At 41.9% G+C, this 27,603-nt stretch overlaps 2 protein-coding genes across 4 annotated transcripts in view; one reads left to right on the forward strand and one right to left on the reverse strand.

Annotated features, from left to right (window-relative positions):
- Positions 1 to 847: 847 nt before the first annotated feature.
- On the reverse strand, positions 848 to 26,183 carry ccdc25 (coiled-coil domain containing 25). Its single transcript, XM_063033395.1, has 9 exons — positions 26,074 to 26,183; positions 16,550 to 16,597; positions 10,984 to 11,023; positions 10,553 to 10,604; positions 8,736 to 8,811; positions 8,098 to 8,201; positions 6,204 to 6,406; positions 4,342 to 4,387; positions 848 to 1,743 (listed from the first exon to the last, which is right to left on the reverse strand). Exons 1-9 carry the CDS (start codon positions 26,096 to 26,098, stop codon positions 1,711 to 1,713), a joined length of 627 nt encoding a protein of 208 aa, XP_062889465.1. The 5' UTR covers positions 26,099 to 26,183; the 3' UTR covers positions 848 to 1,710.
- Positions 26,184 to 26,812: 629 nt separating this feature from the next.
- esco2 (establishment of sister chromatid cohesion N-acetyltransferase 2) overlaps positions 26,813 to 27,603 on the forward strand; it is a 32,726-nt gene continuing 31,935 nt past the window's right edge. For 2 of the 3 annotated variants that reach the window (XM_063070080.1, XM_063070098.1), the window contains exon 1: positions 26,813 to 26,908. The gene's annotated coding sequence lies outside the window, so the exon portion shown is untranslated. The remainder of the gene's footprint in view (positions 26,909 to 27,603) is intronic. The other variant, XM_063070090.1, reaches the window with a different exon arrangement.

The raw sequence follows: 27,603 nt of genomic DNA on the forward strand, positions 1-27,603 counted from the left end.
CATTTATATAAAAGATGGATTTATATACAACTTTGTTTTTCTTTCGAGTAGGCACATAAACATCTTGCTACTTGCTCGTCCGTGGAAAACAAATAATTATTAGATTTCCCAAAATATCAAATGTTTTCAAATTTATGGCTTTTTTGACATTGCAGCTGACTGCTGAAAGTATTTATCATGCACTCTAACTGAATCTTGGAAGCATCATTCGGCAGGATTGTAGGACTAAGGACGACATCCAGTGTAGACTCATGAAAGCTAGAAATGTCTTCAGATCAATGAGCAGCATGTGAGGGTCAACCAAGTGGTGTCCACACTACAGCTGCGCTCTGTCCACACTCTTGTATGGGTCAGAATGCTGGTGGATGACAGAGAATCCCCTCGCCAAGCTGTTGTCATTCCACACCGTGTGCATCCGGAAGATCCACTGTATTTTCTGGCCAGGAAAGATCTCCAATGCACCCTACTCTTTCAAGGGAACATAGCCACAATCATCATCAGGATAGAGATGAACTGGGCACAAGATAAGAAGAGAGACCAACTCCATCATCAAGACAGAATTTCATTGGACCCCCGAAGGGTGGAGGACACGCGAAAGAGCAAAGACAACTTGGCAACTTACCTTAGAGGCAAAAATGAGGACTCTGAACTACACCTGAGGCACAATAGAGAAGATGGCCAAGGACAGAGATGGAGGACCTTCACTGCTGCCCTAAACACCAGTGTAAAGGGTAGTAACTACTAACTATGAATTAACATGACCGTTAGACACAGTTGGAATTTTGTCAACATTTGAGAATGTTATGGAAGAAAGACAATAATTAGATAACAATTAATTACAAAATACTTTTATTTTCAGAGTTCATTCTTGTCACCTTTCGCCCTGGGTTGGGCTGAACGGAACAAACATTACAATAAGATGTAACAAAGGTTATACCATACAAAGAAGATCTGGTGTAGCCTTGCAACAAAAATCTTCTACTTCAGAGAGGAAGAGACCATGCATCACCTGTACTGGTTCCATAACAAGTGGCAGTCTAGAGAATTTTCAATTCTCAATAACCTACCATATACTTAAAGAAAATACTTAAAAGATATCAGGTCAACCAGCATTGATTAGTCAAAACAGACTAACATTTTAGCTGCAAGACTCATTCTTTCTTCAGTTTCCAAATTGTATAATTTTAATCCATTTTTACTTAAATGCAATGTCATTTCAATAAATTATTGTAATATTGATTTGATTAAGCATAATTAAGTTGAAGAGCAAGTGATTTCAAGTAAAATATTTCCACACTGCTTTAACTTCTCGTTAGGTGCAACATAACTTGTGACCAGACACTGTTGTGAATATTGCTCAAAATAAGAATCAAATTTCTCTTGGATGAGATTTAATTATTTTAATAGTTCATTTACTAGGCAGTTTAAAGAAAAACACCAGCTGAAGTATTTCTGGCAATAAGCCGTTCTTTTAAATGAGCATCCACACCAAGCATGTCAAAACTATGAATTCACAAATGAATTTTTTTTCAAATGGAAAAAGCACTTACAAGTTTAATTTTCCACTTAGTAGATCAAAGGAAAAAATAAAAATCTTCAATCTCAAAAAGGTACTGGTCCCCTCAGGAAACTGTCAAAAGCAAAAGGGGTTTTGCGGTAGGCCAAAAATCTTCCAATTTAAAATGTCTATGTGATAGCTTTGAGCAGACTTTACATGAAATCGTCAGAGTCATAACCACAATCCTAGAGAAAAAGGAAAATCAGAAATTATTTTGTTTACTGAGGTTATTTTCAATGCCAGTTTCACAAGCTCATGTGGGAGAAATGGGAGGAAGAAATACTTGGAGAAGACGACGACAAGGAACTACAACTGGTTCCTGGCATCAAAATCTGGATCATGTTGGTGGCAAGTGGATTTTAAGCCCATTACTTGAATAATAGGATGTAATGACACTTACTCTCATCTAGGAAAGGGTATGCTGACATTGGAGAGGGCTGAAAAGAGATTCATGAAAATGATTCTGGGATTGAAAGGCTTGTCATATTAGGAGCGTTTGATGGCCCTGGGCATCTACTCACTGGAATGATAGTGGGGGATCCAAGACCAGAGGACAAAGCCTCAGAATAGAGGCTTTTAGAACGGAGATGAGGAGGAATTTCTCCAGTCAGAAAGTGGTGAACCTGGGGATTTCTTTGCCAAGTCATTGAGTATGCTTAAGGCAGAGGTTGATAGATTCGTGATTAGTCAGGCCATGAAGGGATATGGGAAGAAGGCAGGAGATTGGGGCCAAGAGGGTAAATGGATCAGCCATGACACCATGATGAAATAAATGGCAGTGCAGACTCGATGGGCAAATGGCTTAATTTTGCTCCTATACCTTATATACAGAGAAATGCTGAAACCTACATATGGATCTGGAATTTGTAATTGCAGCACCATTTCAGCATTAATAGTTAAAGGACAAATGCTCATTAAATAATTCAGGAATGGCAATGGGAAAGGCAAGATGACTTAATAACAAAAGGAGAAGTCCTAAACAATTTTTAATCCTCAAAGACTGCAATCACATCTCACTACCTATAAAATTTTAAGCATCTTCATGATTCTTTCCAAGTCATTCCACTCAAGAGATTCTTGTGCAAACTCTAGGCTGTTTTTTTCAAGACTGACTGCATTTGAGTGGAGGTATTTTCAGGTGAGACTGCAAAGTCAGTCTGACCTTTAAATGGACCCAAAAGATCCCATTAGGTAATCTAAAAAATTGAACTCCCCGTAGCAACCCTAACAACACGCCACTCGTTCATGAAGTGCAATGTCCTATGACATGCGTGATCTATGACCATGATTGCTCTTGGCAAACTTTTCTACAGAAGTGGTTTGCCATTGCCTTCTGGGCAGTGTCTTTACCCGATGGGTGACACCAGACATTATCAATACTCTTCAGAGATAGTCTCCCTGGTGTCAGTGGTCACATAACCAGGACTTGTGATATACACCAGCTGCTGATACGACCATCCACCTACACCCATGGCTTCATGTGACCCTGATCGGGAGTGGGGGGGGGGGGGAACTAAGCAGGTGCTATTCCTTGCCCAAGGGTGACCTGCAGTCTAGCAGAGGGAAGAAGTGCCTTACATCTCCTTTGGTAGAGGTGTATCTCCACCCTGCCAGCCTCAATAACACTTATCCCTGACTCATATGATTTTCTGATCATTTGCATTGCTGTTTGTAGGGCCTTACTCCAAATACACGTTATTAGGGACGCTACAGAGCGTTCACTTGCTTTAAATACACACAGGCTGCCACATACTATTTAAAAAAAGGCTATTTTATCTGCTGCAAATCTGATTTTCTGAGGTCATGAAAAAAATACTGGACCAAATACATTGAGTGAACTTTGCCTTTTCTCCTTGGAGCGACAGAGGCTGAAAGGGGGCTGATAGAGCTGTTTACGATGATGAGAGACATTGATCATGTGGATAGCCAGAGGCTTTTCCCCAGGGCTGAAATGGCTAACTCAAGGGGGTATAGTTTTAAGGTGCTTGGAAGTGGGTACAAGGGAGATGTCAGAAGTAAGTTTTTTTAAACAGAGAGTGGTAGGTGTGCAGAATGCACTGTCAGCAATGGTGGTAGAGGCGGATACAATAGGGTCTTTTAAGAGACTCTTAGACAGGTAGAGAAATACAGGGCTATGCGGTAAGAGAAATTCTAGGTAGTTTTTAGAGTAGGTTACATGGTCGGCACAACATTGTGGGCCGAAGGGCCTATATTATGCTGTAGATTTCTATGTTTCAAATCATTCCAACAATTAGTTCTCTGTGGAATAGCTGACTGGTGGTAATGTGTGAGTCACCTCATTCCCAACTTTCATTCCAGTGCACAGCAATGCAGAAATCAGGGAGGAGTTTGATCTGCATCTGAGCTTCCATTTCCACCACTGGACTCAGCATCAGGTCCAGTGGTTCAACAGAGATGTAGTGAACTAGGACCGACGCATTTCGAATCCGGCCCTTCAATTTTAAATATAGTGAAATCTCATTAATTTGTGTGGGTACTTCTGCCATTTTACTTATCTCTAAAGTTTTGAATAAGTTTTAGAATAAAAATGTTTTACAAATTTAATATTTTAAAATTACTTCAACATTTTCAATACTTTTGAGTATCTCTGAATAGGGACAACAGAAAACGTCTTTTACTGCAGGGGCTTCTCAGGATCCGGCTTAGTAAACAACTTTATAAATGATTTTTTTATAGGAAATTCATTCAATTTGACTAAATAAAATTATTTTTGGGCTGTCATTTGACACCGCAACCTTTAACATCTAATTACTTTTACTTACCTGATTGCTACTCATGTTTTCAGATTTCATAAGACTAGAATAGCACCTAAGGAGTTAATACAAACATATTATTTTTTCTGTTTTAGGTTAGGACTAGAGCTCAAGCATCACAAAATTTACTTATAATTCCCCTGTCAAATATCCTTGTTTTATAACTTTAATATATTGTTCTGTATTTATTGAATCCAATAGAAATAAAGTGTTATTTTCCCCATGTGATCTTAATTGTGATGATACACTAATACTTTCATTTCCAGTTAGTTCAAACTAATTATTGATCTACTCTTTAAAAATCCTATCACAGCTATTTGGATGGTCTGCAATATATCCATAATTCTGAATTATTTTCTTGTGCTTCTTAACATTATTCATGCAGATTCTAGTTTCTTATCACAACTATTTGGATGGTCTGCAATACATCCATAATTCTGAATTATTTTCTTGTGCCTCTTAACCTTATTCATGCAGGTTCCAGTTTCAGCACTATTCTAGCTATAAACAATCATGTCCATTTTGATTCTTTCTTGAAAAAGATACAAACTTGTTCAAAATGTCAATCACGAGAATCTACACTCTGTTCGCAAGAGAAAGCAGGATCTCCCAAGCAGCCACCCATTTCAATTCTATTTCCCATTCCGACCTCTCAGTAGATGGCTTCCTCTACTGCCACGATGAGGCCACATTCAGGTTGGAGGGGCAACACCTTACATTTCGTCTGGGTAGCCTCCAACCTGATGTTATGACACTTGATTTCTCAAACTTCCAGTAATTACTCACTCCCCACTTCACCATTCCATTCTCCATTTCCCTTTCTCACCTCATCTCCTTACCTACCCTTCATCTCCCTCTGGTGCTCCTCCTCTCTTTCTTCCTTGGTCTTTACCCTCTCCTATCAGATTCCCCCTCCTTCAGCCCTTTATCTCTTTCATAAATCTACTTCCCAGCTCTTTACTTCATCCTCCCCCCTTCTCAGTTTCATCTATCATGTACCACTTTGTACTTTTTTCCTCCCCTCCCCACCTTCTTACCCTGACTTCTCTCCTTCCTTTCCAGTCCTGATGAAGGGTCTTGACCTGAAACATTGATTGTTTATTGATTTCCATAGATGCCACCTGGCCTTCTGAGGTCCTCTAGCATTTTGTGTTGTTTATTCAAAATGTAGCCACTTTTCTATTGTTGTATCTGCCATATTGTGTGGGCACGTGGCCAAGTGGTTAAGGCATTCGACTAGCGACCTAAAGGTCGTGAGTTCAAGCCCCAGCCGAGGCACTGTGTTTTGTTCTGGAGCAAGGCACTTAACCACACAGTGCTCTGCAATGACACTGGTGCCAAGCTGTATCGGGCCTTGCCCTTCCCTTGGACAACATCGGTGTCGTGGAGAGGGGAGACTTGCAGCATGGGCAACTGCCGGTCTTCCATACACCCTTGCTCAGGCCTGCGCCCTGGAGAGTGAAGACTTTCCAGGCACAGATCCATGGTCTCGCAAGACTAATGGATGCCTTAATAATCTGCCATATTACAGTTTCCTATACATTTTCAATTTTACTGAATGATGGCTGCATTCCCATACACACCTCATAATAATGGTACTTTAAAGTTTACAATATTAAAAAATTCTGCATCATTCTTTCTATATAACTTCTCTTTTCCCCATCTTGTTTTCTTTTCTTTATATTGGTTTAAATCTTCCACCAATCATTTCCTAGCTACAATACTAGACCCACTATTTCCCAGGTAATTTCACTGCCTCAGCCAATAAATTATCCCAAACCAATGCTAATTTGATGAATGTAATGGATGAATCTCTCAAATACAGTTACATAAAGACAATACAAGTTCTTGCCCACTATGCCTATACAAACCTAAGTTCCTCCATTTCTTTTCTTCTCTTTATTTCTTCTTTTTCCTTTCGTTTCATTTCTTGAATTTGTGCTTTTCTCTCATTCTGCTCTTCACGATCTCTGGATTCCTTCTCAGCTGCCAAATCTGGAAATCGTTCACTTCTGGTTTTCTCCAACCGGTTTAAAATTTCATTTATCTTTTTCTCCACTGCAATTACCTTCACCTAGATATAATAAAAATGAGTTGCACAAATGATTAAAAATAAGTACTCCCTTGAACATAGGAACAAGACATTCAATTCCACCATTCAATTGATATTTTTAAACATCATTTTCCTGAACATATCCCATGATTCCTTAGCATCCAAAAAAACTTAATATCTTAAATATACTCAAACCGCTTAAATTAAACTTGATCTTATTCAAACATTAACTACAATCCATGAAAAATTGAGCTATTTCATGGCCATTCAATTTAGAAATTAAGTACAATTTTAGTTTGTATAAAAATGAAACATTCTTTTTAACATTAGTAAAATAGACACACAATAAATAATTCTGTTTGTTAGTTTCAAATATCTTGTGTCAGAATTCTAGATTTAAAAAAATGTAGACATGAAATTTTAGAACAGCAATCATACTTAGTCAATAAGCCAGTCCCCATTTGAGGATAATTGGTGGAGAGGATCAGAAAATATAAATTCCTTGATGTTATTATTTTGGAGAACCTTTCCTGGGCCCAGCATGTAAGTGCAATTATGAAGAAAACATGGCAGCACCTCTACTTCTTTAGGAGCTTGTGGCGATTCCCCATGACATCTAAAACTTTGATAGATATGCAGTGAAGCACTGACTAGCTGCATCATAGCCTGGTATGGAAACACCGATGCTCTTGAATGGAAATTTCTACAGAAAGTAGTGGATACGGTCCAGTGTAACACGGGTAAAGTCCTCCCCCTCCATGAGCACATCTACACGAAATGCTGTCGCAAGAAAGTGGCATCCATCAGCAGGGACTCTCGCCACCAGGTTTAGGAACAGTTACTACCCCTCAGCCATCAGGTTCTTGAACAGAGGGGATACCTTCACTCCACTTGCCCCATCACCAAAATATCCCACATGCAATGGACTCAATTTCAAGGCCACTTTCATCTAATGTTTGATATTTAGTGCTTATTTATATTATCATTTCTTTTTGTATTGTACATTTTGTTGTCTTCTGCATTTTAGCTGAATGCCCTAGTTGTGTGGTCTTTCATTGATTCTGTTAGAAAGTGGCATCCATCAGCAGGGACTCTCGCCACCAGGTTTAGGAACAGTTACTACCCCTATTGATTCTATAGATTTTTGAGTATATCCAAATGAATCTCTGGGCTGTATAAGGTGACATATGTACTGTGATAGTAAATTTACTTCAAATTTTGAAACTCAGTTTCTTTTTTTTAAAAAAAAATCAACAATAATTTAAATAATTAGTTTTTTTTAAAAGAATCAACAGTCAAGCAGGGCTTTTAGACCATAAGACATAAGACAAAGGAGCAGAAGTCAGCCATTCAGCCCATCGAGTCTGCTCCGCCATTCTATCATGAGCTGATCCATTCTCCCATTTAGTCCCACTCCCCCGCCTTCTCACCATAACCTTTGATGCCCTGGCTACTCAGATACCTATCAATCTCTGCCTTAAATACACCCAATGACTTGGCCTCCACTGCTGCCCATGGCACCAAATTCCACAGATTCACTACCCTCTGCCTAAAAAAAATTCTTCGCATTTCTGTTCTGAATAGGCGCCCTTCAATCCTTAAGTCATGCCCTCTCGTACTAGACTCCCCCATCATGGGAAACAACTTTGCCACATCCACTCTGTCCATGCCTTAGTTTGTATTAGTTCCTATTGATTCAGTGTCATACTTACGTCCTTTTGCTTGTGAAATCCTATTTGTCCCACGTCCATGTCACCAGTCTTCTTTAGATTGGACCATGGAGTGTACACAACATTTATATTATTCATTTTGCACCCTAGTAAAACAAAATAATGATTGATACATGCAAAATATGGAGAAATAATGCTTCATTTTTTATGTATTATGTTGAAATCTCTGTGATCAGCTTAATCAGGTCAGTGATTCAGAACAAGTTAGTCTTTGATCAAGAGGTTCACTTCCTTGCAGCTGCTATTACTGTACGTACAGATTAATTTCTCCAAGCGAACCGCAACCTTATTGTGGTTTGCAGGCTTGTGTGCCTTATTCTTACAAGCGGTTCAAGTGCTACACCTGCCCTTACACCTCCTCCCTCACTACCATTCAGGGTCCCAAACAATCCTTCCAGGTGAGGCAACACTTCACCTGTGAGTCTCTTAGGGTCGTCTACTGGGTCTGGTGCTCCCAATGTGGTCTCCTGTATATCAGTGAGACCCAACGGAGATGGGGAGACTGCTTCACCAAGCACACACACACTGTCTGCCAACAAACCTGCCCATGCTACGACACCCATTCCAAAAGGTGAAAGATTTTTTTGCTTTGTCAAGAAAGCACCCCATTTAATCATTACCTTGAATGCTATTGGCTTTAACTAGCTGAGCACAATCAATTAGTACTTCCTTTGGAATGGAATCAATTACTTGACCCTAAGACACAAAAATAAAATATTTTAGCATTTTGTTTTTCATTGCTCAAAATACTTACTGTAACATTACTAAGTCAGCATTGAATAAAATTATCTTCTGATGGGTTGAGCCTTTAGATGAATATCAAAGACAAATACATTATATACAGTATTTACCAGAATGAACAAAGCAGTTAAAATGATTACTTTAAAAACTTTTTAATAATCCATAATCTATATATTATAGAAACACTGAATTTATGTAATAGGCATTCTATGTTCTTACTTTCCAATCTAACCTTCTTGCTACAGAACAACTCCAGCTGGAGATTGCTCCATATATTTTAACCATTCTTGGATAGTAAGAAGCCGTTTGTTTGACTACAAGCTTTGAAACAGGAGCTCCCAACCTGGGGTACACAGACCCCTCAGTTAATAGGAGGGAGTCAATGGCATAATAAAGGTTGGGAATCCCTGCTTTGAAAGCAAATGTCAACAGATATTAAAATTGTTAACGATCATACTGATAAGGGGTGGGAGTGGGCAATTAAGATATATTAGAAGAGGCTGGTAAATTATCTATCCCAGGTTGTGAAGGCTCAGGCTGTGGAATTATTTAAATAGGGGGCAGATATATTTTTGAAAGATCAGGAATTTGAGGGAATCAGCACACAAGGAGTTGAAGTAGACAAGTCAGCCACAATTATGATCATACTAGATAGCGTGTATGAGGTCATGTTCTCTACACACAGCTGCCATCAGGAAGGTACAGGAGTCTCAGGACTCACCCCACCAGGTTCAGGAACAGTTACTACCCCACAACCATTAAGCTCCTGAACCAGTGAGGATAACTTCACTAACCTTATCACTGAACTGATCCCACAAACTATGGACTCACTTTCAAAGACTTTTACAAGTCATGTAATCCATATTATGTATTACTTATCTATTATATTGTTTTTCTTTTTATATTGACACAAATTATTGTCTTGCACATTAGTTGTTTGCCCAGCTTGTGCAGTTTGTATTGTTTCTTTGTATTTACTGAATGTCCGCTACTAAATGAAGCTCGGGTAGTATATGGTGACATATATGTATTCTGATAAAAGGAGTGTTTAATGTTTAGCATCGATTCAGTGAGTGAAGGTTATTTTTGTGTTGGATCTCTTTATGACTCTAGAATTAAAATCAATTCCACCTCCCCACGTTGCAAAATCAACCACGTAATTATAGACCTGAAACCAAATCTCAAGCTGCAGTGTTGCCTGTTTACAGCTGTCCAGGAGAGGGGCGTCGGTGCTGCCCCCTAGTGTTCACTCAGCAGAATACAAGCCATAGTGTTCAACTGCAGATTTCTGCAACATTCATGCATTCAGGGTCTTGGACTATGTTTTTTTATGTGACTGCATTTTACTGATTTTATATTGTGCTTGCTATCTTAAATGTGTTATATGTGCTTTGTGCAACTGGTGTTGCACCTTCGCCCTGGAGTAATGCTGTTTCGTTTGGCTGAATGTCAAAGAAACTTGAACTTTCTGATTTCCTATCTATGCAGTCCATCTTTCACACTGAGTTAGTTTCTAAAAATATAAAACAAAATAAAATTCAGACCCTAAAGCTGAAATTCATACACCACAATGATACTGATCACGTGACAAGTGAACAATCAAATCTGAATATCAGAACACCCCCAACATATTCTGCCAAATAATTTTAAAACCTATTAAAAGTTACTATAAAGTAGTATTCTGTTCTGACTATACCTTGTATAATCGAAGATATACATGAGCTGAAGATAATTTATCTACATGAAACCTAAAAAGAGACAAGAAATTCAGGATATACAGTAATAATTAAAACAAGTACATTTGCAGATTTGAGTCACAAATATGAAAAGCAGAATCAGGTTTATATGATTGTAATAGGTTTAGATAATTTATATAACATGTTATATAATGACATGTTATGAAGTTTGTTTTGCAGTAGCAGTATATTGCAATACATAATATATTTAATTTATAGTTCTTATTAAATAAATAGTGCAACAAGAGAGCAAGGAAAAAAGACAAAAAATGAAAATCGAAGGATTGAATCAGCAGTAGCAAAGTATTGTAATGGGAGGGATGTTTAAAACGTGTGAAATCTAGATGGAAATAAGCAAAGCTACAACAATACCAAAGTCATTGTACTATACCAAACATCTTCTGGCCATCCATACTTGATTAGATCCTCATCTAAATTTAAAAAAACAGAATCACACAAGTTGTAGAAATGAAATATTTAAAACAGTCACTTGTTGAGCATCCAGTTGATTCAATCTAATTTCTTAAATATTCTTTAAATGTTATAGATAAATATTTTGAGTTGCCAGTCACTGCTGGACACAGAAGTAGACACAGAAACAAGCTCCTTGTGCCAAACACAATCCCAAATTAAACTAATCTTCTGCATGTATATGATTCGTATTGCTACATTCCTTCCATATACAGGTGTCCAGTAGTTTTTGCCTCACAATCTTATAAACTTCTGTTAGGTTTCTCTCAGCCTCCAACACTGCAGAGAAAACAACGCAAGTTTCTCCAACCTCTCCAGGTGAATCTCTAAATTCTAAAATAATTCATCTCACACCTTGTCAATAGACAACGATATTTAGTCCTCATTTAATCTGAGACAAAAGTCCACAAAGCTTCTCAAAATGCAGCTGATGATTTATATAAGCAAATAAAAAATGTCTGTATGAAGGGTCTTCAGTTTTCGAAGAAGGAAGTCTTGAGAGTCGGAGCGGGAGTGCGGAGGAAGACATTTTTGAAATTTTCGGTTTTTTTTTTCTCCAACGGCGTTCAGAGAGGCGGGACTGCGCAGGCGTGTGACGTCGGGCAGTGCAGCGCGGCAGATTTAAAAGGAACAGAGCCTCATACAGCGGGCGGCGGAGTGAGCCGGGAGCAGAGTGAAGACTTAATGGCTTCGGCTCAACGGGCTTAGGCAGAAACGGGTGAGGCGAGGAAGGTTTGGTATTCATTTTCTGTTGTTATTTGAGGAGAGGGGCAGTATCAGTATCAGGGCAGCTTGTTGTTCTCGGTGTCGGATGTGGGAGGCCCTGGAGTCTCCAAGCCTCCCGGACGTCTACATCTGCGCCAGGTGTGCCGAGATGCAGCTCCTAAGGGACCGCGTTACGGAACTGGAGCTGCAGCTCGATGACTTTCGTCTGGTCAGGGAGAGTGAGGAGTTGATAGAGAGGAGTTACAGGCAGGTGGTCACACCGGGGCCACGGGACGCAGACAAGTGGGTCACGGTTAGGAGGGGGAAGGGGAAGAGTCAGGTAATAGAGAGTACCCCGGTGGCTGTGCCCCTTTAACAATAGGTACTCCTGTTTGAGTACTGTTGGGGGGGACAGCTTACCCGGGGGAAGCGACAGTGGCCATGCCTCCAGCACAGAGTCTGGCCCTGTAGCTCAGAAGGGTAGTGAAAGGAAGAGGAGGGCAGTTGTGATAGGGGACTCGATAGTAAGGGGGTCAGATAGGCGATTCTGTGGACGCAGTCCAGACACCCGGATGGTAGTTTGCCTCCCTGGTGCCAGGGTCCAGGATATTTCTGATCGTGTTCAAGATATCCTGAAGTGGGAGGGTGAGGAGCCAGAGGTCATGGTACATATAGGTACCAATGACATAGGTAGGAAAAGGGAAGAGGTCCTGAAAGGAGAATATAGGGAGCTAGGAAGGGAGTTGAGAAAAAGGACCGCAAAGGTAGTAATCTCGGGATTACTGCCTGTTCCACGCGACAGTGAGAGTAGGAATGCAATCAGGTGGAGGATAAATGCGTGGCTGAGGGATTGGAGCAGGGGGCAGGGATTCAAGTTTTTGGATCATTGGGACCTCTTTTGGTGCAGGCGTGAACTGTACAAAAAGGACGGGTTACACTTGAATCCTAGGGGGACCAATATCCTGGCAGGGAGATTAGCGAGGGCTACTGAGGTGACTTTAAACTAGAATGGTTGGGGGGTGGGAATCAAATTAAAGAGGCTAGGCGAGAGGAGGTTAGTTCACAACAGGGGGATGGGAACCAGTGCAGAGAGACAGAGGGGTGTAAAGTGAGGGTAGAAGCAAAAAGTAGTAAGGAGAAAAGTAAAAGTGGCAGGCCAACAAATCCAGGGCAACCATCAAAAAGGGCCACTTTTCAACATAATTGTATAAGGGCTAAGAGAGTTGTAAAAGAGCGCCTGAAGGCTTTGTGTGTCAATGCAAGGAGCATTCATAACAAGGTGGATGAATTGAAAGTGCAGATTGTTATTAATGATTATGATATAGTTGGGATCACAGAATCATGGCTCCAGGGTGACCAAGGATGGGAGATCAACGTTCAGGGATATTCAATATTCAGGAGGGATAGACATGAAAGAAAAGGAGGTGGGGTGGCGTTGCTAGTTAAAGATGAGATTAACGCAATAGAAAGGAAGGACATAAGCCGGGAAGATGTGGAATCGATATGGGTTGCGCTGCATAACACTAAGGGGCAGAAAACACTGGTGGGAGTTGTGTACAGGCCACCTAACAGTAGTAGTGAGGTCGGGGATGGTATTAAACAGGAAATTAGAAATGTGTGCAATAAAGGAACAGCAGTTATAATGGGTAACTTCAATCTACATGTAGATTGGGTGAACCAAATTGGTAAAGGTGCTGAGGAAGAGGATTTCTTGGAATGTATGCGGGATGGTTTTTTGAACCAACATGTCGAGGAACCAACCAGAGAGCAGGCTATTCTGGACTGGGTTTTGAGCAATGAGGAAGGGTTAATTAGCGATCTTGTCGTGAGAGGCCCCTTGAGTAAGAGTGACCATAATATGGTGGAATTCTTCATTAATATGGAGAGTGACATAGTTAATTCAGAAACAAAGGTTCTGAACTTAAAGAGGGGTAACTTTGAAGGTATGAGACGTGAATTAGCTAAGATAGACTGGCAAATGACACTTAAAGGATTGACGGTGGATATGCAATGGCAAGCACTTAAAGATTGCATGGATGAACTACAACCATTGTTCATCCCAGTTTGGCAAAAGAATAAATCAAGGAAGGTAGTGCACCCGTGGCTGACAAGAGAAATTAGGGATAGTATCAATTCCAAAGAAGAAGCATACAAATTAGCCAGGGAAAGTGGCTCACCTGAGGACTGGGAGAAATTCAGAGTTCAGCAGAGGAGGACAAAGGGCTTAATTCGGAAGGGGGAGAAAGATTATGAGAGAAAACTGGCAGGGAACATAAAAACTGACTGTAAAAGCTTTTATAGATATGTAAAAAGGAAAAGACTGGTAAAGACAAATGTAGGTCTCCTACAGACAGAAACAGGTGAATTGATTATGTGGAGCAAGGACATGGCAGACCAATTGAATAATTACTTTGGTTCTGTCTTCACTAAGGAGGACATAAATAATCTTCCAGAAATAGTAGGGGACAGAGGGTCCAGTGAGATGGAGGAACTGAGCGAAATACATGTTAGTAGGGAAGTGGTGTTAGGTAAATTGAAGGGATTAAAGGCAGATAAATCCCCAGGGCCAGATGGTCTGCATCCCAGAGTGCTTAAGGAAGTAGCCCAAGAAATAGTGGATGCATTAGTGATAATTTTTCAAAACTCGTTAGATTCTGGACTAGTTCCTGAGGATTGGAGGGTGGCTAATGTAACCCCACTTTTTAAAAAAAGAGGGAGAGAGAAACCAGGGAATTATAGACCGGTTAGCCTAACGTCGGTGGTGGGGAAACTGCTGGAGTCAGTTATCAAAGATGTGATAACAGCACATTTGGAAAGTGGTGAAATCATCGGACAAAGTCAGCATGGATTTGTGAAAGGAAAATCATGTCTGATGAATTTCATAGAATTTTTTGAGGATGTAACTAGTAGAGTGGATAGGGGAGAACCAGTGGATGTGGTATATTTGGATTTTCAAAAGGCTTTTGACAAGGTCCCACACAGGAGATTAGTATGCAAACTTAAAGCACACAGTAATGGGGGTAAGGTATTGATGTGGATAGAGAGTTGGTTAGCAGACAGGAAGCAAAGAGTGGGAATAAACGGGACCTTTTCAGAATGGCAGGCAGTGACTAGGGGGGTACCGCAAGGCTCAGTGCTGGGACCCCAGTTGTTTACAACATATATTAATGACTTGGATGAGGGAATTAAATGCAGCATATCCAAGTTTGCGGATGACACGAAGCTGGGCGGCAGTGTTAGCTGTGAGGAGGATGCTAAGAGGATGCAGGGTGACTTGGATAGGTTGGGTGAGTGGGCAAATTCATGGCAGATGCAATTTAATGTGGATAAATGTGAAGTTATCCACTTTGGTGGCAAAAATAGGAAAACAGATTATCTGAATGGTGGCCGATTAGGAAAAGGGGAGGTGCAACGAGACCTGGGTGTCATTATACACCAGTCATTGAAAGTGGGCATGCAGGTACAGCAGGCGGTGAAAAAGGCGAATGGTATGCTGGCATTTATAGCGAGAGGATTCGAGTACAGGAGCAGGGAGGTACTACTGCAGTTGTACAAGGCCTTGGTGAGACCACACCTGGAATATTGTGTGCAGTTTTGGTCCCCTAATCTGAGGAAAGACATCTTTGCCATAGAGGGAGTACAAAGAAGGTTCACCAGATTGATTCCTGGGATGGCAGGACTTTCATATGAAGAAAGACTGGATAAACTAGGCTTGTACTCATTGGAATTTAGAAGATTGAGGGGGGATCTGATTGAAACGTATAAAATCCTAAAGGGATTGGACAGGCTAGATGCAGGAAGATTGTTCCCGATGTTGGGGAAGTCCAGAACGAGGGGTCACAGTTTGAGAATAAGGGGGAAGCCTTTTAGGACTGAGATTAGGAAAACTTCTTCACACAGAGTGGTGAATCTGTGGAATTCTCTGCCACAGGAAACAGTTGAGGCCAGTTCATTGGCTATATTTAAGAGGGAGTTAGATATGGCCCCTGTGGCTACGGGGGTCAGGGGGTATGGAGGGAAGGCTGGGGCGGGGTTCCGAGTTGGAGGATCAGCCATGATCATAATAAATGGCGGTGCAGGCTCGAAGGGCTGAATGGCCTACTCCTGCACCTATTTTCTATGTTTCTATATTTCTATGTTTCATGTATAAAATCGGCATTATTGTATCAAGTATCAAATTATGTCTAAATGTCAGTAGAAAATAACCACCAGCACAATACTTAAATGAAACTGAATGTCAATGCTCCATATATCACTTAGACATTTTTTTGACATAAGCAGCACAGTACCATAAGCGGAGGATTAGGCAGATTAATGGTTTGGCAGCCTAGATGGGCCAAAGGGCCTGTTTCTGTGCTGTCGTGTTCTATGACTCTTCGAGGAGTGTAATGATGTCAAACTAAACAAGGAGGAAAGCAGGCACAGATGGGCTGCCCAAAAAGGGCAGCAGATATAAACAAAGAAAATTTCAAATTCAAGACAGACCTTCTACACATAACAGTTCTAACCAATGAGATACCTCTCTAAAGTACTTATTCAACTTGACCACAATCTACTTTTCTATGGCTCTATGACAAATCTGAGCTACTGGCTTATCTTAATCCTACATCAAACATTAAAACCTACCAGCTTCTGTGTAATGTAATATTTTCTTACACTCAATCAATGTTCCTTTACTCTGCAATCTTTGATTGTACTTCAACTTAAAAATATACTCTCTAAGATAGTGTGATAAAGTTAGTACTCTTTAACTGTAAAGGGGGAAGAAAGTAGCCACTTACTTTCATATTTATCTTTTCCCATATATATCGTGTAAGGTGAAGAAGCAACTGCAACAAATTAGAAATATTTAAATTTATCAATTTACAGAGTAACAGATGAAAAGTAGATATTTTGCAATAAAAGGAAAAAGGCCATACCAATTACAGAAGATACTGATATTTGTGTATTTAATAAGTAGAAGCCAAAGTCCAGTTTATTGCCAAATGCACAAGTACACCATTGTACAGGTGCAATGAAAACTTTCTTGCAGCATCACAGGCATGTAGTCTGTGTTTTCCAGTATCTCATGCACAGTTGCCCACTAACCAATGTGACTTATAGATTAGAAATAGCAAATTGCAAATTGAGGCCCAGACATATTTTGGGTAGAGTTAAGTTCTTTCAATTCAATCTGAAGAAATACATGTAGCCTCTGATTATTGTATCCTCACAGATAAGGTACCCCATGCAAGGCTTATTGAGAAAGTAAGGAGGCATGGGATCCAAGGGGACATTGCTTTGTGGATCCAGAACTGGCTTGCCCACAGAAGGCAAAAAGTGGTTCTAGCCAGGTCATATTCTGCATGGAGGTCGGTCACTAGTGGTGTGCCTCAGGGATCTGTTCTGGGACCCTAACTCTTTGTGATTTTTTTATAAACGATCTGGATAAGGAAATGGAGGGATGAGTTCGTAAGTTTGCCGATGACACAAAGGTTGGAGGTGTTGTGGATAGTGTGGAGGGCTGTCAGAGGTAACATGGGACATTGACAGGATGCAAAACAGCTTTGTGCGTCGAAGGGCCTGTATTATGCTGTAGGTTTTCTATGTTTCTTCTTTCTGCAGCTTTTTCCGAACCGGTGAAGAAGCAACTCCATACCAGATAGTGAGGCGGTCAATTAGAATGCTCTCCATGGAAATTTCTGAGTGTCTTTAGTGACATACCAAGTCTCCTCAAACTCCTAATGAAGTTTGAAGCTGCATCAATATGGTGGGCCCAGGACAGATCCTGAGATGTTGACATCCAAGTCGGGTGGGGAGGATCCTTCAATGATGCTACTGGCTCTTTTCCGACACCTTTCAATATACATGTCCTCGATGGTGGGCAGGCTGGTGCCGGTGGTGCGCTGGGCAGTTCTGACTACCCATTGCAGAGCCCTCCTGTCTGCCAGTTTGGTCTCTGTACCAAGCAGTAATGCAGCTTGTCAGGATGCCCTCTACTGTGTATCTGCAGAACGGCATAAATATGTATATATGTGCAAAGTCCAGCTGTCTTCAGCCTCAGAAAGTAAAGTCATCGGTGAGCTTTCCTGATTGCATATAATCTGTTCTGGGACCATGAGAGATACAACTCAATGGAGCACAAAAACAGCAGTTCATTGCCTTAAAATATTTTAACTACTCCTCAGTACTGTTTAATTGGACATTTATGACAGATTCAATCCCTCATCCTTGATCTGACATCAATAAGATATGGATCATCTTCAACTCCGTATCACTTTCTGGCTGTAACCCACTATTCCTTGTTATCATGACTTACAGCTTCCATAACTTTCCTAGTAGAGAATACCAAAGATTCATTACTCACTGGGTGAAGACTTCTTCTTAAAAAAACACTTTAACTCAGGGACTGTCTGGTCATGATTGGAGACTGTAATCTAAGGTATTAGACAATTAAGTCAGGAGAGATATCAGCTTTGCATCTACCCTTTCGTGCCCCGTAAGAAACTTGTACATTTCAATTCAATCAACCCACACACATACACCCTTTCCTCAACCCAATAGTACCCTATTAACAGCCTCATATAATGAGCTCACCATTTCAGCAATCAACTGGTGAACATAGAAACATAGAAAATAGGTGGAGTAGGCCATTTGGCCCTTCGAGCCTGCACCACCATTTATTATGATCATGGCTGATCATCCAACTCAGAACCCCGCCCCAGCCTTCCCTCCATACCCCCTGACCCCCGTAGCCACAAGGGCCATATCTAACTCCCTCTTAAATATAGCCAATGAACTGGCCTCAACTGTTTCCTGTGGCAGAGAATTCCACAGATTCACCACTCGCTGTGTGAAGAAGTTTTTCCTAATCTCGGTCCTAAAAGGCTTCCCCTCTATCCTCAAACTGTGGCCTCCCGTTCTGGACTTCCCCAGCATCGGGAACAATCTTCCTGCATCTAGCCTGTCCAATCCCTTTAGGATTTTATACGTTTCAATCAGATCCCCCCTCAATCTTCTAAATTCCAACGAGTACAAGCCCAGTTCATCCAGTCTTTCTTTATATGAAAGTCCTGCCATCCCAGGAATCAATCTGGTGAACCTTCTTTGTACACCCTCTATGGCAAAGATGTCTTTCCTCAGATTAGGGGACCAAAACTGCACACAATACTCCAGATGTGGTCTCACCAAGGCCTTGTACAACTGCAGTAGTACCTCCCTGCTCCTGTACTCGAATCCTCTCGCTATAAATGCCAGCATACCATTCGCCTTTTTCACTGCCTGCTGTACCTGCATGCCCACTTTCAAAGACTGGTGTATAATGACACCCAGGTCTCGTTGCACCTCCCCTTTTCCCAATCGGCCACCATTCAGATAATAACCTGCTTTCCTATTTTTGCCACCAAAGTGGATAACTTCACATTTATCCACATTAAACTGCATCTGCCATGAATTTGCCCACTCACCCAACCTATCCAAGTCACCCTGCATCCTCTTAGCATCCTCCTCACTGCTAACACTGCCGCCCAGCTTCGTGTCATCCGCAAACTTGGAGATGCTGCATTTAATTCCCTCATCCAAGTCATTAATATATATTGTAAACAACTGGGGTCCCAACACTGAGCCTTGCGGTACCCCACTAGTCACCGCCTGCCATTCTGAAAAGGTCCCGTTTATTCCCACTCTTTGCTTCCTGTCTGCTAACCAATTCTCCACCCACACCAATACCTTACCCCCAATACCGTGTGCTTTAAGTTTGCACACTAATCTCCTGTGTGGGACCTTGTCAAAAGCCTTTTGAAAATCCAAATATACCACATCCACTGGTTCTCCCCTATCCACTCTACTAGTTACATCCTCAAAAAATTCAATGAGATTCGTCAGACATGATTTTCCTTTCACAAATCCATGCTGACTTTGTCCGATCACTTCACCGCTTTCCAAATGTGCTGTTATCACATCCTTGACAACTGACTCCAGCAGTTTCCCCACCACCGACGTTAGGCTAACCGGTCTATAATTCCCCGGTTTCTCTCTCCCTCCTTTTTTAAAAAGTGGGGTTACATTAGCCACCCTCCAATCCTCAGGAACTAGTCCAGAATCTAACGAGTTTTGAAAAATTATCACTAATGCATCCACTATTTCTTGGGCTACTTCCTTAAGCACTCTAGGATGCAGACCATCTGGCCCTGGGGATTTATCTGCCTTTAATCCCTTCAATTTACCTAACACCACTTCTCTACTAACATGTATTTCGCTCAGTTCCTCCATCTCACTGGACCCTCTGTCCCTTACTATTTCTGGAAGATTATTTATGTCCTCCTTAGTGAAGACAGAACCAAAATAATTATTCAATTGGTCTGCCAGGTCCTTGCTCCCCATGATCAATTCACCTGTTTCTGTCTGCAGGGGACCTACATTTGTCTTTACCAGTCTTTTCCTTTTTACATATCTATAAAAGCTTTTACAGTCCATTTTTATGTTCCCTGCCAGTTTTCTCTCAATCTTTTTTCCCCTTCCTAATTAAGCCCTCTGCTGAACTCTGAATTTCTCCCAGTCCTCAGGTGAGCCACTTTCTCTGGCTAATTTGTATGCTTCTTCTTTGGAATTGATACTATCCCTAATTTCTCTTGTCAGCCACGGGTGCACTACCTTCCTTGATTTATTCTTTTGCCAAACTGGGGTGAACAATTGTTGTAGTTCATCCATGCAACCTTTAGATGTTTGCCATTGCATATCCACCGTCAATCCTTTAAGTGTCATTTGCCAGTCTATCTTAGCTAATTCACGTCTCATACCTTCAAAGTTACCCCTCTTTAAGTTCAGAACCTTTGTTTCTGAATTAACTATGTCACTCTCCATTTTAATGAAGAATTCCACCATATCATGGTCACTCTTACCCAAGGGGCCTCTCACGACAAGATCGCTAATTAATCCTTCCTCATTGCTCAAAACCCAGTCCAGAATAGCCTGCTCTCTGGTTGGTTCCTCGACATGTTGGTTCAAAAAACCATCCCGCATACATTGCAAGAAATCCTCTTCCTCAGCACCTTTACCAATTTGGTTCACCCAATCTACATGTAGATTGAAGTCACCCATTATAACTGCTGTTCCTTTATTGCACACATTTCTAATTTCCTGTTTAATACCATCTCCAACCTCACTACTACTGTTAGGTGGCCTGTACACAACTCCCACCAGCGTCTTCTGCCCCTTAGTGTTACGCAGCTCTACCCATATCGATTCCACATCTTCCCGGCTTATGTCCTTCCTTTCTATTGCGTTAATCTCATCTTTAACCAGCAACGCCACCCCACCTCCCCTTCCTTCATGTCTATCCCTCCTGAATATTGAATATCCCTGAACGTTGAGCTCCCATCCCTGGTCACCCTGGAGCCATGTCTCTGTGATCCCAACTATATCATAATCATTAATAACAATCTGCACTTTCAATTCATCCACCTTATTACGAATGCTCCTTGCATTGACACACAAAGCCTTCAGGCGCTCTTTTACAACTTTCTTAGCCCTTATACAATTATGTTGAAAAGTGGCCCTTTTTAATGCTTGCCCTGGATTTGTCGGCCTGCCACTTTTACTTTTCTCCTTACTACTTTTTGCTTCTACCCTCACTTTACACCCCTGTCTCTCTGTACTGGTTCCCATCCCCCTGTTGTGAACTAACCTCCTCACGCCTAGCCTCTTTAATTTGATTCCCACCCCCCAACCATTCTAGTTTAAAGTCACCTCAGTAGCCCCCGCTAATCTCCCTGCCAGGATATTGGTCCCCCTGGGATTCAAGTGTAACCCGTCCTTTTGTACAGGTCACGCCTGCGCCAAAAGAGGTCCCAATGATCCACAAACTTGAATCCCTGCCCCCTGCTCCAATCCCTCAGCCACGCATTTATCCTCCACCTCATCGCATTCCTCCTCTCACTGTCGCGTGGCACAGGCAGTAATCCCGAGATTACTACCTTTGCGGTCCTTTTTCTCAACTCCCTTCCTAGCTCCCTATATTCTCCTTTCAGGACCTCATCCCTTTTCCTACCTATGTCATTGGTACCTATATGTACCACGACCTCTGGCTCCTCACCCTCCCACTTCAGGATATCTTGGACGCGATCAGAAATACCCCGGACCCTGGCACCAGGGAGGCAAACTACCATCCGGGTGTCTGGACTGCGTCCACAGAATCGCCTATCTGACCCCCTTACTATTGAGTCCCCTATCACAACTGCCCTCCTCTTCCTTGCCCTACCCTTCTGAGCTACAGGGCCAGACTCTGTGCCAGAGGCACGGCCACTGTCGCTTCCCCCGGGTAAGCTGTCCCCCCCAACAGTACTCAAACAGGAGTACCTGTTGTGAAGGGGCACAGCCACCGGGGTACTCCCTATTACCTGACTTTTCCCCTTCCCCCTCCTAACCTTTGTGACTCCTGTTAATGACAGGTACAGAGTAGCACCATGAGTCTCTACAAATGGTATGTGACAACTCCACTCTTGTTCTCTATGCCTACTGAAATAAAAGCCAACAAACATGTAGCAATCACTCAAAATCAAACCAGAACCGCTCAGAAACTAAAAGTAGGCGGGGGGGGTTGATATTGTAGGATCTGCTATCTATCCAATAAAGTTGTAAAGTCAAAGAATACATTCCATCCCTTATCAAGAAACCAGGAAAACAATCTTGCAATGACAAAAACTAATGAAACTAAAACAATATAACCAGTCAACCTATTTGAACATGCTTAAACCAAGAGTTCTTAAACGTGTTTGAGGGTATTTAAGTGCTCAGCACAGAAGATACCACTCCTGGCCCACTCCCCCTCTCTACCTAAACTAGAATGAACTAAAGTCAAAGCATAAATATGTAACTAAACTCTTTGCTTCTACCACACCCCTACCCATAATAAAAGCACAACACCAAAGACAATACAGATAGAAAACAGATACATGGCTCCTATAAAACAACTTGTATTCCTGATTGTTTGCTTACTTTCAGTGCATTGTGTACAGGGACACCAATAGCTTTCAACATTTAACGTACTCAGCTTTCCTATTTTTCAAACTTAAAAGACTGCAAACGCTGCGTTCTGAAGCAAGAAATAAATTGCTGGAGAAGCTCAGTAGATCGAGCTACATTTGTGGACAGAAGGAATTGTCAGCTGGTTTTGGTCAAGACCCTGCAGCAGGACTGAAGGCAAGTGGTATAATGACATGAGGAGGGTTGAGACAGGGCTCAGTAGGTGACAGGTGAAACTTTAATCCCTGGTTTGCTTATCCCTTCCCAACTACCTCTTACCCACACCCAACCATGGCACATAGGAAGTTCCTATACCTACTCCCTTACTGCCATCCAGGGCCTTAAAAATACACACAGAATAATCACAGAAAAATACAGCACTGTAACAAGTCCTTTAGCCCATCAGGTACATGTGGAACTATTTAAGCTGTCTACGCCATCAAACTGCACTGGGACCATAGCCCTACCATACATGTACCTATCCAAACTTCCGTTAGAAGTTGAAATGAGGCAAGGATTCACATGAACCTCGTCTAATGCATTTGATGTAGCACAGAACTTAGAACATAGAAATTTACAGCACATTACAGGCCCTTTGGCCCACAATGTTATGCGAACCATGTAACCTACTCTAGAAACTGCCTAGAATATCCCTAGCACATAGCCCTGTATTTTTCTAAGCTCCATATATCTGTTCCCTCCACAGATGCTGCAGGACCCAGTGAGTTTCTCCTGGCTTAATATCATTGTCCAATTTTGATAACAGGCAAGGAAAAACTGGCTTCAAAAGGAGGGACCAGGACTTTTCAGGGCACTTATAAAGTATAGCAGCGTATGGTTAGCACAATGCTTTACAGTACATTCTCCACCGCATGAGATTCCTCCAGGTGCTCCAGCCACCACCCCCACCAACAGTCCAAAGACGCACTAGTTGGTATGTTCATTGATCCTTGTATATCGCCCGGTGATTAGACTAGGATTAATATCAAGGGATTGCTGGGCCAATTCTGCGCTGTATCTCAATAAATAAATAAATGCCTGGCAGCTTTGAAGTGAAGTAGCACTTGGTAACAATTAGCCACCAGGGTCTAGGTTACAACATTTATTGACTAACCAGTAATAACTATTTGAAGTATTCAAAAACTTATAAAAATTATAAAGTACCAAATATTACCAGTTCACTTCAAATCTAACTTCCCAAATTTCCCTCGGGATCAATAAAGTATAAAACAATAAAACCACTTTGCCCAAATGCAAGGAGATGAAGAAAGATTCAATTCCAGTTACTGTAACTACAACCAGAATTAGGCCCATTACTTACAATGGTTTAGGTAAAGTTTTATTGATTAACCATTTACAAGTGTTCAAAAGTTTGGTGAGGTCTAACTTGGGAGTATTGTGTGCAGTTTTGGTCACCTACCTTCAGGAAAGATGTAAACAAGGCTGAAAGAGTGCGAAGAAAATTTACAAGGATGTTACCAGGTCTAGAGGACCTGAGTTATGAGGAAAGGTTAAATAGGTCAGGACTTTATTAGATTAGATTCAACTTTATTGTCATTGTGCAGAGTACAGATACAAAGCCAATGAAATGCAGTTAGCATCTAACCAGAAATGCAAAGAATAGTGTAATTTACAAAATAACTGCAAATATAAAGTAAGTGCTACAGCACACAAATATAAAAGTACTGAGACAGTACAATATGGGTGCAATATTGCTTAGCGCTGTGATGAGAGGTTCAGCAGTGTCATAGCCTCAGGGAAGAAGCTCTTCCTGTGCCTGCTGGTGCGGGAGCGGAGGCTCCTCTAGTGCCTACCGATGGGAGGAGACTAAAAAGTCCATGGTTAGGGTGAGATGCATCCTTGATAATGCTTTTCGCCCTGCCCAGGCAGCATTTATGGTAGATGTTCTCAATGGTGGGCAATTGGGTGCTGATAATCCGCTGGGCAGTTTTCACCACACGCTGGAGTGCTTTGCGGTCCGATACAGGACAATTGCCATACCACACTGAGATGCAGTTGGTGAGTATGCTCTCAATGGTACAGCGGTAAAAGTCCGTCAGTATCCTGGGACAGAGGTGAGCTTTCTTGATGATCTGCAGGCAATAAAGGTGCTGTTGCGCCTTTTTGATCAGGATGGAGGAGTTCAGGGACCAGGTGAGATCCTCGAAAATGTGGACACCAAGGAACTTGAAGCTTGATACACGCTCCACTAAAGCTCCGTTGATGTAGATGGAGACGTGAGTGTGGCTCTCAGCATGCCTGAAGCTTGGAGCGCAGAAGATGGAGAGGAAATTTGAAACAGGTAAATAAAATTATGAGGGGTATAGATAGTAAAAGCAAGCAGGCTTTTTCCAGAAGTTGGATGGGACTACAACTAGAGGTCATGGATCAAAGAGAAATGATGAAAAGTTTAAGGGGAATATGAGGAGAAACTTCTTCACTCAGGGCTGTGAGAGTGTGGAAGGAGCTGCCAATGCTAGTGGTGCATGCAAACTCGATTTCAACATATAAGAGAAGTTTGGATAGGTACATGGATGGAAGGGGTATGGATAGTAATGATCCAAGTGCAGGTTGATGGGAGTAGACAGTTTAAATATTTCGGCATAGACTTAATGGGCCAAAGTGCCTATTTCTATCCTCTACTTTTCTATAACTCCATTACAAGAATAAGAGAATCAGTAGAACCACTCCTCAAACGCAAGATGAAGGAAGAATCGTTTCCAGTAACTATAACTACAGCCAATACTAGGCCCACAGTTTAAATGACAAAATTTATTGATTAACCAGTAACAAGTATTCAACTGTTTGCAAAGATTTAAATGTACCAAGTCCTACCTCTTTACTCGGAGTCTAATTATTTGACTTCCCACGTACACAACTGAAACGACTTTGCGCAAGATTAACATTCAATTTCAGTAACTACAACACCAGACCTCTTAGTTACCATGGCCAGGGTTACAGTATTTATTGATTAACCAGCTGTTCCTTATTTGAATATTTGCGATATTTGAAGTAGTAAATATATACAAAAGTTAAAACGTACCCAGTCCTACCTCTTTACTCCGAGTCTAATCATTTGACTCCGCGCACACACAGAAATGAGAAATTAAAGACAATAAAACGATATTGTGCAAGGAAATGAAGACTCTATTCCATTTACTGCAACGACAACCAGCACTAGGCCGTGATTAGCCCCCCGAGCTCCTACTTGCCATTGGGGCTAATCAATGTCTGAAACGTTTCTGTCAAGTAATGAGTGAGGTTGCGGGGGGTGCTGGCCGTGCCGACACCATCGAGTACTCACCATTACTGGTGAAATAATAAACCATTTCCACAGCAGACAACAGCGGCGGTGATTCCAGACACTGAGAGTCCGGGACGGTGAGGGAGACCCACGTGATCACCGCGGGGCACCCTGGGACTTGTAGGAATCACAAGATATGTTAATGAATTTACACTGATGCGCCTTATGTGAATAGTGTTTACAATGCTCGTCACGTAACCTCTCGTTTTCCCCTGCGCAATCCTGCTGGTTTAATCTCTGCAAGTTACTTTTCACTTCCTTGCTTTAATACCAATCTAAATCAGAATCTGGTTTGAGATCACCAGCATATGTCGTGAAATTTGTTGTCTTTGCGGCAGGAGTAGAATACGCAATAATAGGGAAAAAAACACGAATTACAGTAAGTTTATATGTTTTAAATAATTAAATTAAATAAGTAGTACAAAAATAGAAATAAAAAGGTAGCGTTTATGGGTAATGTCCGTTCTGAAATCGGATGGCAGAGAGGGATGAGCTGTTTCATAAGGACTAGAAAGGGAGAGGGAAATTAAAACAATTAAGAGGTAATTTTGCTCCTAAAAATGACACTTATTTTCTCATTTGATTTCTGCTTTAAAGTCAACGTGGATTCCGCAATTTTCCCTCCAACCTCAGATTTTGTCAGATCAACTCGGCGCGGCGGCGGCACCGGCGCCACACCAGGGGCGGGACCTGGGCTTCTGACTGACACGTCAGCAGACCAATTGGTGAGGGAGAGCCGTCAGGCGCGTCCAATGAGCGAGGCCCGGAGGCAGATCGATGTAGAAGGCGCGCAGCTTGAACGCGCGAATTCGCAGCCGGGGCGCAGTTTGAAGCGGTGAGTGGGCTGGGGGCGAAAATACCCCAGGGGCAGCGGGAGGGTGGGTGGCTGAGGGGAGCCGGGGAGAGCGGAGGGCGCCGAGGGCAGCGGGAGCCCGGGGAGAGCGGAGGGCGCCGAGGGCAGCGGGAGCCCTGGGACAGGGGAGGGCGCCGAGGGCAGCGGGTGTTAAAGTCGAATCTAAATAAAACTCGGGAGACCAGCTTCTCATTGTCACGCAACACACACAAAATGCTGGCGGCCAGGCCTGCTGCTTTCCACCAGCATTTTGTGTGTATTGCTTGAATTTCCAGCATCTGCAGATTTTCTCGTGTTTGCGTTCTTATCGTCACCATGGTGTATTGCACATTCTCCAGCAGGAGTTTGAGACCCAATTGTCAACGGGAAGGCATGTCAGTGCTGCCAATCATCTGACAAGTGGACTGACGAGTTAGGTTACAGCCATATATTTATACATAGTAAGCCCCATACATTACTATTGCAAGATGTTATTTGAACTGGTATGCCCACCAAGTCTTCTGGTGCAAAACTTAATTACTTAGATAAGAGAGTCCACTAAATCAAGGTTTGATTACAGATGGATGTACTGTCCAGTCCTTATCAATTATTCCCTTTTCAAGGTTCTGACTTAATTACAGACAGATGTTCATTCCTGTCCTTATCAGTGAGTTCTCCCTTCCCCTAGACAAACGAGG

The sequence above is a fragment of the Mobula hypostoma genome, chromosome 2 (assembly GCF_963921235.1).
Source record: "Mobula hypostoma chromosome 2, sMobHyp1.1, whole genome shotgun sequence".
Classification (NCBI taxonomy): domain Eukaryota; kingdom Metazoa; phylum Chordata; class Chondrichthyes; order Myliobatiformes; family Myliobatidae; genus Mobula; species Mobula hypostoma.

Excerpts from the sequence above, each read along its gene's own strand:
- ccdc25 (XM_063033395.1), bottom strand. The coding sequence starts at position 26,098 with ATGGTTTATTATTTCACCAGTAATG. Across the intron at positions 11,024-16,549 it reads GGGAAAAGATAAATATGAAA|ATGAGGATCTAATCAAGTAT; the intron begins GTAAGTGGCTAC and ends TTTTAAATTTAG. Across the intron at positions 8,202-8,735 it reads TAAAGCCAATAGCATTCAAG|GGTGCAAAATGAATAATATA; the intron begins GTAATGATTAAA and ends TTGTTTTACTAG.